The sequence below is a fragment of the Hyalella azteca genome, unplaced genomic scaffold (assembly GCF_000764305.2).
Source record: "Hyalella azteca isolate HAZT.00-mixed unplaced genomic scaffold, Hazt_2.0.2 contig10992, whole genome shotgun sequence".
Lineage (NCBI taxonomy): Eukaryota > Metazoa > Arthropoda > Malacostraca > Amphipoda > Hyalellidae > Hyalella > Hyalella azteca.
Genome location: NW_025941005.1, coordinates 334,336 through 351,760, shown reverse-complemented (window position 1 = coordinate 351,760; position 17,425 = coordinate 334,336). Strand labels below are relative to the sequence as shown.

Here is a 17,425-nt window from a genome sequence, read left to right as displayed (position 1 = left end):
CAGACTTAACTGCCGGCTCTCAAGCGGCCAGGTCTAACTGCTGGCTCTCAAGTGGTCAAACGGCCGCGCCCGTTGCTACAGAACGAAGCAGTTTCCGAAGCCAAGTTTTCTTTTACCCTGATGAAATCTTCTACCTTTATGAAATCTTCCAACCGCGTGGAGCGTCAGGCAGCATGAACGAACTTTTGCACATAAACTCAAGTTCAAAGACCGATTTTCATTACAACTTAATCGTGTCATAGGCGCGCGGCCTGAAAGAGAAGTTTATTCCACGAGCCCAGCAGCTTCGTAAGTTGTGAGGAGGAATTTACTTGAGCGAAGGTCTTTCTCTTTGGATTTAGACCATCTTGCAATAAAATTATTATAACTAAATTATAGTTAAATTTAGCTATTGAAGCTTATAATATACACCAAAATAATAAACCACAATTATATTGCGAGACATATAACGGGCACTTCCTCACGTTCTGTAAAAATATAGTTGAATGTTCCTAAAAATAAACTGTGTAAAGATTTTATCGTTTATTATTGCATATTTAAACGCATTACCTGAATTAAATACCTTGGAACATCGATTGATCAAGCATCGAATGATCGGTTTCTTACAGAAATATCAATAAAAAATCAATCAAATATAATACACGTATTACCCTAAATTATTAAACTTAAATATTTCAGATATCTTAAAATAATTAGGTATGAACACAGCAAAATTCAAAAATTTAAATTGCCCTTTAGAAGACGATAAACTAACTGGTGATGAATTAAAGCGTTACTTTCATGGAATATTATTATTGCCCCTTCGAAAAAACAGGCCCACGAATAAATCTCGAGCTCCATGATTAAGCTTGTCAGTCAAGGCTCCAGGCGAGACTGAAATATTTTAAATCACAGTTCTTTGAGGGCACTTCTGAAGAGGCACTTCTGAAGCGATATTAGCCAGTTCAGTAGGTATCAATGGAAGTCGGTTCAAGCCAGGGCCGTAAATTCAAGGCCATCACTGTATAACATTTGGTTGCCTGGGAAATTTGCTCAGTTCATGTCGGATGATGCATGGTTGAATTTTGTATTAATTCAACCATGGAATGATGAGCCTCAGTGCCTGCAGCAATATTTCCATATGAGGAAGAAATATAATTTAAACTTGTAGGTATATTTGCAAAATCCTGCTACGTGTATTTTTTATTCTTCCTACCGCAGTCAAACATAGACAAAGGTAGCTAAATTTTAAGCAGTATTTTATGAATTTCAAATTCATGGTTAGTAAAGTGAAGCAACTAATCGAAGTTGAGTCTACAACTGCAGCTATTTATTGTATAATTAAAGTATTGATCCCTCATCGATGAATAATGCATCTACAGTTCTACACTATGTTTCAAGCATCAATTCTACCTCATTCTATTCATTCAATGCCGCTATAAAACAAAAGTGACATATAAAATGTGCATACATGACCGAATGGATATACATGTATCCAGGAGGATAATCATCAAATTATCTGAATACCAATGCATCCAAACACTTACCGTGAGTATTTTTAAAAACTCAACGTATCATTAGTAACAAATGATTGCACTCGCTGCAATGCTAATGAAGGCCAACTGTAGCAGGAGATGGATTAAAACTTCGTGATTTTATTGACTCATTATTTTATTTTAGGTCAGTTGAAGTGCTGTAAATAATGTTGGTCTAGGCTAAGACACAAATATTCACATAAATATAATAAAAAAATTTGATGAACCATAGTCTATTATCATCAAAATGGAAGTAGAAATTTGTTGTTTATAATACTAGAACAAAGCTGGCATTCTTCATTATTCTTTACATGCGTTCTTGATGAATTCTTACTCTATATAAAATAAATTGAAGCCTCATGTAGCAGCAGCAGTGAGCAAATGTTACCAGATATTGCCTACTCGGCGACTTTCTAAACGTTTGCACCAAGCCGTTACAGAAAAAGCATTTCCTTTGAGCAGAAGCGGCAGCTTTTAGGGGTCACTGAACCATGCGATCGAATCTTCGCCAGCTTTTCATAGACGGCGCAAGTTTTAAAATTGGAGTTTCTGAAATGCTGTCTATTTGGAAGCGATTTGTACGTATTGCCTTGACAAGCTTCGATTCTGCTTCATCATTTTGCGAGGACTGCATCGCTAGTGCACTGTAAAAACGATCGTAATTTTAAATAACGTTCGCGATCAGAACACAGCTTGCTAGAAGTTTGACGCACAAACACTTGTAAATTTAAGGTTTTCAAGTTGCTTCGCTATTAATTTAGTGTAAATAAGCACTTATCCTGAATCCTATTGATGTCATTGCGGTTAGAATTTGCCCTAATACTAAATAACTAATAATTAGCATAATTTTTTCAATTATTCGTGGATGAAACTGAGCTATCCCGAGTTGAACATAATCAGAATAGCCTTGGTTGGAAAGAAGAAAACAAAAGTAAATCACACTCATATTTGTGGCTTCCTGTTCTGATCCCACCAAATTATTACTCATACGGTTGCAGTCATATAATAAGGTCGTTCCCAATCCAACCCGAAATACGCGATCATTATTCCTTTTGCGGAGGCAGAAGGATTAATGTCAACATTGTTTCAATCAAAAGAGTTAAATTGAGAACGCTTATCCTGAACTAGGTCTAAACTACCGCTGTAACAACAGTGCGGTGAATGCGCCGCTAAAATTTCCATTATTAAATAACCAGATTCATTGCTTAATTTCTTAAATGATTCATAAAAAATCAATAGTTATATTGATAGGATGGACTCCCATCGTAAGGGGGAGACTCTAATAGCTAACGTTTAGATCAGAGTTAATATTATTTAGCTAACCGGTGTTGGTGAATCCAGACGTGTTTATACCTGCCGTGGCCGGGGACTCCCGACAACCTCTTGTTGTGTAGACTAGCTTTTCTTCAGCAAAAAACTTATTACTTTCAAACTTGTTCTCAAAACTTTGGCAGATTAGCAACTTTTGACATTGAAAGCCTTTGAACACCGGCAGATTTTCGGAACATAAAATATTTTTACGGAGCCTGATAAGCCTACAAAGAAGCCTCAGTGTGTAGAGCGGTTCAGAAGTAAAATCTACTAGCGTGAATTACGAATATAAATGTCTAAATAAAATTTTATCATCGTTTCACAAAGATCTGATCGTCATTATTTTGTAAACGTGGAAATGCAGATATCTAAATCAAGCCGTTTTGAGTGAATATAAATTAATTCAGGCGTCACGGAAATACACATACACTACATCTATAGCAAGACGCTCATTAAATGAATAAAGACTTATCACAAAACTCCTCTAAAATATTGAGATATGAAAGACTCAAACCTTCTATAACACATTGCAATAGTCGCTTCCAAAGAAACATCATTAGCTGCTGTATGCCACAGTAAAATTTTTCAATAGCATCTTAATATAACATAACATAGCGATGTCGGCGCTGAAGAGTAGGCCTGATGTGGCCTGTCGCCGATTCTTACTTTTCGTGCCTTGTTCATAGAAGATCTAAACTCGTGTCATTTGACCGGATCTTTCCAGGACTGACGATAGTTTGAAATAACTACTAGACTTCCACCGGGTTCGATATGGTGCTAGGCATTTCAAGTTTTTTTACACTAATTTAATTCCTGCTTCATTCGTGTATTAAATTTGTTCCGGTCAAATTCTAAAGTATTATTAATTTATAATTTGACCAATCAATTATTATTTTCGGTGATTCGTTAAGTCGGCTTCATAGTTTGAGGCAAATGTCGACATGAACTCTGTGCTGGCAAGATTTTAAGAAAATTATTGTAATTAAAAACGGATTTTTAATATAGTTAATCATTCAGATATTGTGATGAAAATCCTCAAATATTCATGCCCATCCTAAAAAAATGAATATTAAAGCATACAAGAATAAGGCAAGAACTAAAAAATATAACTCAGTACGCACTGCAGTGAGTGACAGAGAGCGCATTTTCTCGTCGACGAAAACTTGAGGTCACGGATAGACGGACGGACATGGCGAGCACAATAGTGCATTTTTTCCATAAATGAGAAAATGCGCTAAAAATAATTAACTTATGAAGCAACATTATTAGTTTGAAAGGACAACAACATCGACGCGTGAATCCACGATGCACAATCAATCAACGAACGATCTAGATTCTAGACCTTTACAACCTATAAGTTTTAATTAGGCTTTGCCATCAAAGTTTTCCGTTAGTTTATTATCTGGGCAAAAATTTTCTATCTACAACAGAAACTTACCCCACTCTGCTACAGGAAATTTTTCCTCTAAGCCTTCCACTTATTTTTTTCCATTTGCTGTATGCAACGGGATAACTTCCTTCTAAGCCTTCGACTTTTTTTTCTGCTACAAGCATATAGCTGACCAGAGCAGCACTGGAGGTTATTCCTGGCTGGGTTGAAAAGCTCCTCAGAACTACTAGAACTTCCCAGCCAAAGTTTGAAGTTCATGTTACTTTAAAAACTCGACGGGGAAATGGCCTAGTTCTAATTGCAGCAGCTGCTGCCATTACACCCATGGCGGGTGGAAGGAAGGAAGTCTTTACGGTCATGTTCCCTTGCTCCATTTTACAGCAACTACTTGAGACTTACACACTTTTTCATTGCTAGCACTCTTATTCTTTTTCGCGATCTAAACGCGAGTCTGGTTAAAACAACAATGTTTAGAAAGTTTTTATTACTTCAAAAGCCCCGTTTCATTCTGAATTGTAATTCTTCATCCACTATGAGTATGAAAAAAATGTCGATACACCTTTCTGTTAATTGAGTAAATATTAGAATCAGTATGCCGGATTTATCCCGTGAAACTCAAAATTTAATAGCCTTTTGCTTCAACTCAAACGTCGAATATCACGATTTCGTTCGTTCAGAACGTTTGCGAAGGATAGTAACGAAACTGCAGACCGGGCTCAACATATTTTCTTCTAAATGGAACCTTTGCTGAAGTTCGTGAAACCAGAACCCACGCAAGTGAGAATCAGTTTCTCGCAGCCAGTTTTTCTTCGCTTATTCCCTCTCTCTTCCTCATCGTCATCATCGCTCAGTTCATCATCGCGAGGCTCGGGCTCCATCTTGAACTTGACCTTAAGGAAGTCGCGGATGTGGCGCAGCATGTACATACTGAAAAGAAACTAGTATAAATATATGCACAATATCCTAAACGTCGAGGAAATATGAGATGGATGTAATAATGAATGGATGAAACTAGTATAAATATATGCACAATATCCTACACCTCGAGGAAATAGGAGAGGGATGTAATAATGTATCGATATACCGTACGAGAAATTATTCTGTGAACGTCGAGCTGGATATTAAATTTATTTAGAGTACATTAACACTGCCTGCTGTGCTTCCTTTTTTACATTGGGTTAAACTCTTCAGCACGTAGCATTCACCTTCTCAATTGCGTTTTCATTACTCGTAACATAACGTTAACTTAGAGCGAGCAAACAACAGATTGCGAATAATTTTTACTGCTCGTTATAAATTGTGACAAACTTATGGATGTTTAGTAGGCGCTCTGAACTTACGCCTAGTACGAAATTCTACTATAATGTCATGCTCACGACACGACAGAAAAGCTTTTTATTTCTAGAACTTTAATGACGCTTGCGACTTGCGGTCGTCTCTTGATGCAATTTGCATACGAAATTATGCCATGTTTGACCACGTAACGGTACCATGGATAATTTATTAAATCATTGTGATTTCTTTTTATTTCTATAATGACTTTGTGAGATGTAACAATGTTTTGTAATATTGCTTCGAGATGTAATAAAGTTCTGAACCAATATTCAGTACATTCTTCCCACCTGATGCGTTGCGGTCTTTTAGCAGCGCTCAACAGATCTTGTAACTCACGATTGAGTGGTGATGTTATAATATTGTAAAATATTACGTCGTGATGAAATAAAGCTCTGTATTCAATCCATACTTCCCAATCAGGTAATGACCCTCTAACAGATCTTGTAACTCACGATTGAGTGGTGATGTTATAATATTGTAAAATATTGCGCCGTGCTGAAATAAAGCTCTGAACTAATATTCAGTCCATACTTCCCAATCAGGCAGTGGCCCTCTAACGGATCTTGTAACTCACGATTGAGTGGTGATGGTATAATATTGTATAATATTACGTCGTGATGAAATAAAGCTCTGTATTCAGTCCGTACTTCCCAATCAGCCAGTGGCGCTCTAACGGATCTTATAACTCAGGATTGAGTGGTGATGTTATAACTTATAATATTGTAAAATATTGCGTCGTGATGAAATAAAGCTCTGAACTAATATTCAGTCCATACTTCCCAATCAGGCAGTGGCCCTTTAACGGATTATTTATTTATTCTAGCGTTATTTATTATAACTCACGATTGTGTGGTGAGAGGTCCGATGAGGATCTTTGAGACGTCTCTGGGGGTGAGCGCCATGAAAAGCAGCGCCGCCGCCTGACTGCAGCCGTCGACAACACCGCCCCTCTTGATCTCCTGCAGCAGCTGACACACCGCCAGCTCCCCTACGTCCTCGGGAGACATTAGGCGCCTGTCTGACCTCTCCTCGAGGTTTGTTGAAACCGTTTCCACGTCCTGACATGTGATAGCCTCACCAGTGAAGATGGTGCTCGTGGTTGTAATGCAATTCAGAGAAATTCCAAAACCTGCAACACGAAAATCGTTTAGAAATTCCATTAAAATCTCATTTATATTACAGTTTAGGTACAGGTTTCACGTCAAACTGATTAAAAATTTATTCTGGCGTGCATCAAATTAATATACAGCAAAACTTGGTTTTACTTAATTTTAAATAACAAATCTAATCTAGAATCATGTCTTTCCATTCAAATATTAAAAAAAATATAACTCCATACTCACTACAGTGAGTGACAGGGTTGGCGATTTTTTTGATTTTTTTTAAAAAAATCAAAAAAATAAAAAATCAATGATTTTTTATATTTTTTATGATTTTTTTTATTTATTTGATTTTTTTGATTTTTTCAGCTTTTTTGTCTTTTCAAGGTGTTATTTTTTAGGTTGCAATTAGCCTACAAACAATAACAGTATATGGATCATAATGGATGGCTAAAAAGGGCACTTATTGCCTTCAATAATGGCCAACAGGCCAAGGTGGTGTTTACCACTTAGGGATTTTTGGGTAAACAATTATTGAAAAGTCTATACATTAGCTTTGTAAAGTTTGTATGGAGCAAGGTAATTAGCTAAATATTGACCATTTAACTGGCTTCAATATACAAAAACACTTCAGGAATGCAGATCTTCTAAACATTGAAGAGCCACATAACAGATAGGTAGCTGATAGCACAGTGCACAACACCATCAATAGATCTACTTGTTTTATGTCCTATAAATCTACCAGACTCTACCTTCTATACACACCGACTAGTAGTGACTGAGTGACTGACTGCACTGTTCCCATTTAATTCAGACCAATAAACCAATATTATCATAAACTGAACGATAACCAAACAAACCTCATACGACTTAATTGAAACGAGACTTAAGTTATGAGAAAAGCTAACACTGTTTGAAATAAACATGTGCGCTATTCAAACATTGTTTCTAGTTTTAAATTCACATATTTAAAGATTGAAATTAAATATTTTAATTAGAATACTCGTATTAGGGTGGATAATCTTTATAATTGCCTAAAAGGTCAATACAATCTCAACCTCTCAATATACAAGGTGAGCAGAACCGATTGAGCAGTTTTGAGGTAAAATAAAAGAGTAATGGAGGTACATAAAGAAGAAAGTTTATTTTCCTAGAGGTTAGCATAACCTACCATTTAGAACACTTATGTTTTGAAAACAATATTTGGAAGATGGGGGCTGTTAGCTGCGACACACTGTTGGAGTTGTTCTCAGACGAGGGAGTAACCGTAACAGTGAATTCCGATCGCTATGCTGCAATGTTGCAAAATTTCTTGCAGCCTACGATGGAAAACATTGTTGAAAATGATGCATTGGGAGATGTGTGGTTCCAGGCTTCCAGCAGGATGGGGCTACAGCTCACACAGCCCGAATGTCACTCAATGTTTTGAAACGCATCTTTCATGTAGGTCTGAGGGGTGATTTACAGTAGCCTGCGAGGTCACCTGATTTGATCATTTGTGATTTCTTTCTTTGGGGACATCTAAAAGAAAGGGGTTCAGAAGTCGCCCTCACACCCTACCACAGCTAAGGGAACGGATTATTATCCAACAGTGTGATGCAGCTAACAAACCCCATCTTCCTGATATTGTTTTCAAAGCATAAGTATTTTAAATGGTATGTTATGCTAATCATGAAGAAAATAAACTTTCTTCTTTATGTACCTCCATTACTCTTTTATTTCGCCTCAAAACTGTTCAATCAGTTCTGCCTGTCCCTGTATAAGCTAGCTAACACATTTAAATTGTATATTGTAATCAATCTATAACAAATAGTCAAATAGTTAAAGACTACTTATAGCCTTATAAGAATTAGCTAAGCTGCTAGCTACGTACAATGTATTGCACACTTGATGCCCCTGTACCAAAAACATTCCATTTATTGGAACCTAATATACACTAAAGGCAACAAGTTTACATGCCAATTTGTCATTCATAATACATTTATACTAAACCATGAATAACAATACCTCAATATAAATTAAAGACTGCTACTCAATATTTTTAAATATATGAAAAAATAAAAAAAAAATAAAAAAAATCGAAAAAAATAAAAAAAATCACGATTTTTTTATAAAAAAAAAATCAAGTGATTTAATCACATGATTTAATCATTTTGATTTAATCATTGCCAACCCTGGACTGAGTGACAGAGAGCGCATTTTCTCGTCCACGAAAACATGAAGTCACGGACGGATGGACAGACAGACGGACGGACATGACGAGTACAATAGTGCATTTTTTCCATAAATGAGAAAATGTGCTAAAAAAGCGTTCGACTTGCAAAACATACCAGGAGAAGGGCCTTTGGCGTTGTCTAGCACAAAGTAGACGTCAGTTAGGTATCTGTGAATGTATTTCTTGACGACATCAATCATGCGGTTGCCGACGACCGGCGCTACGCGTCGTGTGAAGCACATACCGCGCACCTTCTTCACCTGTCCCTGGTCTGTCCACTGGCGAATTAGAGAAAATATTAGAAACGCGTTGCAAGTAGCTAAGCACGCATTCACAATATTTTGGCTAAGTATTGGCTGGGTTTACAGATTTCAAACACATTTCATATTACATACGCATTTTCACATTTCATACATATTTCATCTGTATTTCATATTTCATCCGCAGGTATTTCAGATTTCATATGTATTTCATATTTCTTGCGTGATGGTTACTACAGACACGTTGCTATCTAGCGGCGAGTTTCACTATTTTGCATTTATAATTTTGCAAAGAAACGTGGATGAAAAAATATAGGAAAAGATGGTGAAATGAAAACACTTTTCTTATAAGAAAAACATTCACATCACTAGATTATAACGCCTAGTTAAACTTCTGCTAAAAAAGAAGTCTTGCATCTAACAGTAAGGGCTGAATGAAAGAATTGAAGGTGTATAAAAAAGTGTCTTGAAATACTTTTTATATGTTTACCACTAAGACATACAATGCAGAGCATATGCAATATATGAGCAAGATATCTTACCACGAATGGTTTGAGTTCTTTTCTGACAGGACAGGTAAACTCAACTACACCAGAGGGGCAAGGAGGCAGTCCTCTCTTGACCATAACGAGCGAGACGCCCTCGTCTGTCTGTAGGAACTTCCTTAGAAGCGGCAATAAACTGTAGCGCAGCTGATCTACTGAGACATCACCCTGAAAATGATGGCTAGAATTAAGTGCAGTCCTTAGAAGCGGCAATAGACTGTAGCGCAGCTGATCTACTGAGACATCACCCTGAAAATGATGGCTAGAATTAAGTGCAGTCCTTAGAAGCGGCAATAGACTGCAGCGTAGTTGATCTACAGAGACATCACCCTGAAAATGATGCTAGAATTAAGTGCAGTAATTAGAAGCGGCAATAGACTGTAGCGTAGCTGATCTACTGAGACATCACCCTGGAAATGATGGCTAGAATCAAGTGCAGTCCTTAGAAGCGGCAATAGACTGTAGCGTAGCTGATCTACTGAGACATCACCCTGGAAATGATGGCTAGAATCAAGTGCAGTCCTTAGAAGCGGCAATAGACTGTAGCGTAGCTGATCTACTGAGACATCACCCTGGAAATGATGGCTAGAATCAAGTGCAGTCCTTAGAAGCGGCAATAGACTGTAGCGTAGCTGATCTACTGAGACATCACCCGGGAACTGATGGCTAGAATTAAATGCAGTTCCACACACAAAAATGGATTCAAAATGAGCGTTTTATAAATAATAAAAAGGGAGAACAGGGTAAAGGAGAGCTAAACTGAAACCGAAATGAGAAGACAACTTTAGTGGATTCTTGCATTATTGAATACAAAATTTTGAAAAATTAGGTATGACAAAAATAGTGAAAACTATCAAAATAGTAAGGCAAATAATGTTGATGAACTAAAAAAATTTGTATTCGCAAATTCAAAATTATGGCTGGCAGGTGAGACTTCATAAAATTTTTGCTGAATTGAAAAAAACTATGAAACATTTGATGCATACCTTGGCATTTTTTCACAGCATACTTTTTGAAGAAATAATATTCAACTGTTTTGCATGCAAGATAATAAATGCCAATGTTAGAGTAGGTAGGTATGCCTTGCCTGATGCAATATTCAATGGCTTGCAAATTATTAAACTGAAAAAAGTAGTTAATATTTCAAAGATTGTCTTTTAGCAAAGAAGAATTTAACATTTAATACATCGACATAAAATGCTAGCTAATAATAGAATTTCAGGTCACATACATTGCAATTTGTGATGCCTTTGAGGGTGAGATGAATCGGACGCTTGCAGAACGGAGCCAACATCATTACCGGCTCAAGGTAATACCTGCAAAATCAGTGATACACTAATTATCATGCAATGCAATACCTATGTAATTATTTCTGCAGTACAATCATGACATTAAATTCATTGATTGAATCATGTACTATGTTTTTAATAACAAAAATAAGAGCATTATAAAATAGATCTTCACATCTTTCATATACCCATTAGACATTGCAAAACAAAAGTGCAAAACTATAATCATTATAGCATTATCTTCACATTTTCCTACCAGAATAGTAGAATATAGGTACCTAATACAATGTAATGAAAATTTTCAAGTCAACAGGAAAAAAAAATATTTCATCCAGTTGTTTAGGCACTGTGAAAAGAATTTTGAGTTGGCAACTGTGAGGCATTTCAGAACAAGAAAGGAAAGATAAATGTGATGAACAAGTTTATTTAAGCATTTTCCATGACTAACTTTTAGCCAAGACAAAATTTCACTTTACAAATCAGCTAGATATTCAGATCTTACCCAATCCCTCTTGAAGGTTCACAGGTGTGTGTGATGCTTCCACCAATGAGGATGCCAGGGATAAATGTGAAGCTGGTACCAGACCTACTGACCTCCAACTTTGCCCCATTGCAAAGCTGGTCAAACAGTCTGATGAGGTTCATTTCATGCTCTGCAAAGATAATAGGCATTACAAAATGTAGAGTGTCATTTTATGAATATTATTAATGGTAACAAGCATAATAAGGGATTCAGAGATTACCTAGTGATCATTGATTGAGCCACTGATTCTCTGACATTTAATATGCCTATCTAACACTATATAATTTGATTAGCCTATTATACCGTCAGCCAGGGCTACTTGGGACGGTTTTGAGCATTTTTTGTCAATAACTTCTTACCATGAAACATTTCATAAACAAGTTTGGGCTCATTTTAAAGGTCTTTGCAAGGGTTATTGTATGGCATCTCCAAAAAATTCCATATGCTATTTGTAAGGTGCTTGACATAATATAAAAGGCTCCTGAATTAATCTGGAAATGGGGTAAAAAGGGACACTTGAAATAAAACTTCATTTTGAAATATTTTAAGCATGCAGAGTGTACTCATCCATTACTAACAGTACTCTGAAGTCCTCCTCTTTCATTGTAGATGATGTAGAGGTAGAATAAATGACATTTTCTGTGATTTTTACTCATTTTCCTTTATTGATATCACCATATACATTGATTACCATATTATTGATGTGATATTACCATATTATTGATGTGATATTACCGTATCCATGAACACGCCATTGAGCATTTACAACAACCTTGTCCACTGCAAGCTTCATATCAGCAGCCTTATGGCATTTTTTCTGTATCTGTAAGCTTATAGGGCGGCTTGTAATTTCACACCATTTTAATTGGGTTAAGTGAATTTACTATAAAGAAGAAGATCGTGAAAAACATACCTGAAACAGAAAGGAATGTTTTAGTGACAACCATCATATGTTTTGCAGAAATAAATCATAGTTTAGTTCAATTACTTATCATTCTACGATGCCTGGTGCACAATTCTATACCTATATGACATTCTATGCACAATTTTGTGATGACCGATGATGTATTAATTTTTCGATAAGTGAAATTTTTTTTTGCCGAGCGAGGTAAATGTAATCAATATTCTTTGTTTTTAGTCAATTTTATTCTTGACTGGAGCCTTTGCTTACAGTGGTTCTACTGTAAATGCGTTTTTGGGGGTGTCCTGAATAGCCCTGGGGGGGAAGGGTGTCCCGAGTAGCCCTGCTGTGCGGAAATGGCTGCCATTTTTTGGCGATTGAGGTAGTACCGGTATGTAAATACTGTAAATAATGTTTTCAAGCCAACACCTAGGTGCTACTTTTATGTAAGTGAAATTTTTTAATATGGCAAATATTTTTTTTACTACAGACCTTAGCAGACGTAACTTTTCTAAATAGCGTTTTTCACCATTTTTTTCAGGAATTTTTCAAAGCTAGTAAATGTAGTACGTAGCAGCATTTTTCAACTTCCTTTATACGGTACTACATAGATAGGAAAAATGTTGACGTTTACGCCACTATATTTAGTTTTGCAATATTCCAATTAGTTTTGCTATACCATCAACCGGGGCTACTCGGGACAAGCGGGGCTACTCGGGACAGGCCTCCGACACAGTGTATAACTGTTGTAGTAGCAAAACTAATTGGAATATTGCAAAACTAAAAATAGTGGCGTTAACGTCAACATTTTTCCTATCTATGTAGTATAAAGGAAGTCAAAAAATACTACATTTACTTGCTTTGAAAAATTCCTGAAAAAATGGTGAAAAACAATATTTTGTAAAGTTACAACTGCTAAGGTATGTAGCAAAAAAAATATTCGCCATATTAAAAAATTTATTTACCTAAAAGTTGCACACAGGTGTCGGCTTGAAAACGTAATCGACAGAATTTGCCTATCTCATTCCAAAAAGAAATGGCAGCCATTTCCGCACGGCGGGGCTTCCCCCCCCAGGGCTATTCGGGACACCCCCAAAAACGCATTTATGGTCAAACCTCAGTTAGCAAAGGCTCCAATTACGAAAAAAATTGATTAAAAACAAAGAATATTGATCACATTTTCCTTGCTCAGCGAAAAAAAATGTCACTTATCAAAAAATTAGTGCATCATTGGTCATCACAAAATTGTGCATAGCATGTCATGTATAGAATTGTGCACCAGGCATCATAGAATGAAAAGTAATCGACCTAAACTATGCTTTATTTCTCCAAAAGATACGTTGGTTGTCACTGAAACATTCCTTTCTGTTTCAGGTATGTTTTTCATGATCTTTTTTACTATAGTAAATTCACTTAACCCAATTAAAATGATGTGAAATTATGAGCCGTCCTGTAAGCTTACAGATACAAAAAAAAATGCTATAAGTCTGCTGATATGAAGCTTGCAGTGGACAAGGTTGTTGTAAATGCTCAATGGCATGTTCATGGATACGGTAATATCACATCAATAATATGATAATTGCACATCAATAATACGGTAATTAATGTATATGGCAATATCATATCAATAAAGGAAAAATAAGTAAAAATCACAGAAAATGTCATTTATTCTACCTCTAAATCATCTACAATGAAAGAGGAGGACTTCAGAGTACTGTTAGTAATGGATGAGTACACTCTGCATGCTTCAAATGTTTTGAAATGAAGTTTTATTCCCATTAAAGATTGTCCCGAGTAGCCCTGTCGGTCAGGGCTACTCGGGACAATCTTCATTTTGTGTCTGGCACCTTACGAATAGCATATGGATTTTTTTGACAATGCCATTCGATAGCCCTCGCAAAGAGCTATAAAATGAGCCTAAATTTGTTTATGAAATGTTTCATCGTAAGAAGTTATTAACAGTTATTAACAAAAAAAAAAAACGATCAAATCTGTCCCGAGTAGCCCCGGTTGACAGTAACAGTTTTAAGCCGTGTTGGAGGACTGTCCCGAGTCGAGTGCCGACGGACGACTGTCGAGTACTGACGGTACTCGATTGAAGGCATAACAGAAAATATGCATGTAAAGGAATACCTAACAGAGAATATTTGGCATAAAGGCATCACAGAGAATATGCGAGTCAGGGAATAGCAGGGAATGTGAGTCAGTGAATAGCAGAGAATGCGAGTCAGGGAATAGCAGAGAATGCCTGAGTAAAGGAATAACTGAGAATGTGTTAATTAGGGGCACTGAAGAATGTGTGAATAGTGGAGGATGAGTGAATACAATAAAAATTGAGCATTTATGAATAGAGAAATTAATGAGAATTGTGCATAAGGAAATGAAGGTAAATATATTATAATTATGATCATAATGTGTAATGAAACTGTTACCCATAATTATTACCATAAAATGGGGTAACTTAGACCACTTTTTCTATAAATGCCATTTTTTTACTAGCTAAATTAAACTTGAATTGAAACATGCAAAATACAGGTCTGTACTCTAGCTTCACTCACGATAAATTGCTGGCTCCTGTCTCTCATAGTCTTTATGTAATTTTGAAAAAAAGTGATGTTCTTTGTTACTCCAGCTCTTGGTGTATCTTAGACCGGGTGGTAAAATCAATTATATTTTTTGGTAAAATAACTCCAGGTTTAGGTGCATTGTAGTAAAACTCTTCTAGTTATATATGCAAATGACAAACTTGAGGAAAGTGTCATAGTTTGCAAATGGGGGGCGCCGCCCCATAATGAGGGAAATGTGACTACCTAATGGCAGCGCTGATGGGGAAATATTAACTGGCTTGGAAATTAAGTTAAAATTACCATATATAAGACTGTAGAGTATGAAACATAAAGAAAAAACATAAGTAGGCTGTCAAACAGAAAATATGTTATATATGGTAATTTTATATTAAATTCCAAGCCAGTCTATGTTACCCCGTCAGGGCTGACATTAGGTGGTCCAAGTTCCCCCATTTGGGGGCCCCGGGGCAGCGCCCTCCCATTTGCAAACTATGACACTTTCCTAAATTTTATCATTTGCATATGTAACTAGAAGAGTTCTAATACACTGCATTAAAACCTGAAGTTATTTTACCAAAAAATAAAAAAATTGGAGAGGGTACTCCAACAGGCTTTAAATAATAGCTCTTTTTCATGGGTCACATTATTAATTTTTTAACCTATTACATATGCAAACTTTTTAAATCTTTCTATTGTGTTACAAGTTACATAGCCTCAGTATTAGGCCTTTGATGGCCATTGACAAAATTTTTCTATGTCAAATTGTTTTTGAGTTTTGGGGGTTTTTGTTAGAAAAACGAAAAGTGGTCAAAGGTAGCCAGTCAAACCGCCAGTCAAAGTAGGGTAAATGCGTTATATTCTGACACATTAAGGACGCATTGAGAAATGAAAAACTATAAAAAAATAACCGTATGCATTACTCGAGTTCTGTTCGCTTTACGTGACTCGCAAAACACCGTACTACGCGCCAGCAATGATGAAACGTCACAAAATGTTGCCATATTTATTTAAAAGCTTTTAGAATGCAAAACTAGCAAATCCCTATATTCCGACACTGTGTGTGGCAATATTCGGCACATGGTGAGGCATATTCCGTCCGCGCTTCAAATTCTACTGATACGTAATGCCGTCATCCACGTGTTCAAATTCCATTCACTGTGTGGACCATAGTGGCAAAGCAGAGAGTTTTTTAGAATTTAGACTCTCCCTCAAGTTCATTTTTGAGTCCTATAAGTAGACCAGTAAAGTATCCTGGATACTAGCATCATCATACTTAAGAAATTGGTTTAAATCTTGGGTAAATGAGGAAATTGAAAATGAACTGATTCTAAAAAAGCTGTGGTTTGCCACTATGGTGTGGACTCACCTGGCAGAGCACTGTCTGTAGCCAAGGAAAGCATTCCACCTTGGGTGGAAAGCTTTTTTATAAGTGAACCTCCATTTCTTTTCTAGAATTCCACCCTGCAAGTAGGTAGCACATTTTATTAAAATAATTGTTTGCCGTGAAATTTTTGGAAGAATAAATCATGACTAGGCAGGCTAGCCTACCTACCTATGAATAATTAGGTAGGCCACTAGGCCTACCTAGCTAGGTATTAGGATGGATTCATGACAGGCTTGACAGCTGCATGCATCAATAATGAACAATTATTTCTATTACGAGAATGACTTACCACAAACTCCGGGACATTCATCTTTAGCTCGAATATTATTTATTTTAACTTTTTTCCCACTCAAACATGATAGAACGAGCCGTTGTCTTAGAAAATTGCAACCTTCGTATACTAAATCTTTATCAAACTCCGACGCCATTGCATTTATTCCAGATGTATATTTGATTTAACAATACTAGCTTACGTATGAAAGCTCAATAGCATAGGTAAGTCCCTTCTCAACTGTCAACACTGTCTCTCAAGAGTCAAGACTCAAGATGTGAACCACGCACTCAACGTAAGTACGTAACGCAATGTACCATGCGTGAACAGTGTGATGTGTGCTGGCATTATAGTCAGAACATGTTTACGACCGCGGGAGGAATCGCTATAAAGCATTCATTATTACCACAGAGAATTTTGCCTAGTGTAGACTCGACAGGAGATATCAATAAAAATTCATAAAAACAATCGTAGACAGCATAAATATTTGAATTTTGATTGCTATTGACATTACAGGCTTCAAATTTAAGTATCTGTAGTCAATTCAAGGCTAATTTTTCTGCAGAAAATTTCTTGTAAATAAAGTCATAAACGATCCTATGAATTGTCAGTTCAATAATTCATAAAACCAGTAATAAACGATCATTTGCGTAAACGTAGAATTATTTGCATTAGTTTGTAAATCGGATTTTATACCTTCACTTGTGCTCCGCTATGCATTCGGACAAAATTGCGCAGGCTTTAGCGTGAGCTAAACCGCGCGGCCATCCCCATCCTGGTTTGGCAGTCGACATACCCTATTCACTCAATTCTTAACCAA

At 36.5% G+C, this 17,425-nt stretch overlaps 1 protein-coding gene across 1 annotated transcript; it reads right to left on the bottom strand.

Annotated features, from left to right (window-relative positions):
- Positions 1-4,924: 4,924 nt before the first annotated feature.
- LOC108669806 (RNA 3'-terminal phosphate cyclase-like protein) lies at positions 4,925-16,931 on the bottom strand. The gene is made up of 8 exons (XM_018157215.2): positions 16,624-16,931; positions 11,462-11,612; positions 10,902-10,986; positions 9,870-9,919; positions 9,668-9,788; positions 8,981-9,143; positions 6,394-6,679; positions 4,925-5,142 (listed from the first exon to the last, which is right to left on the bottom strand). The coding sequence occupies exons 1-8, from the start codon at positions 16,760-16,762 to the stop codon at positions 4,947-4,949; spliced, it is 1,191 nt and encodes a 396-aa protein (XP_018012704.1). The 5' UTR covers positions 16,763-16,931; the 3' UTR covers positions 4,925-4,946.
- Between the last annotated feature and the right edge of the window lie 494 nt (positions 16,932-17,425).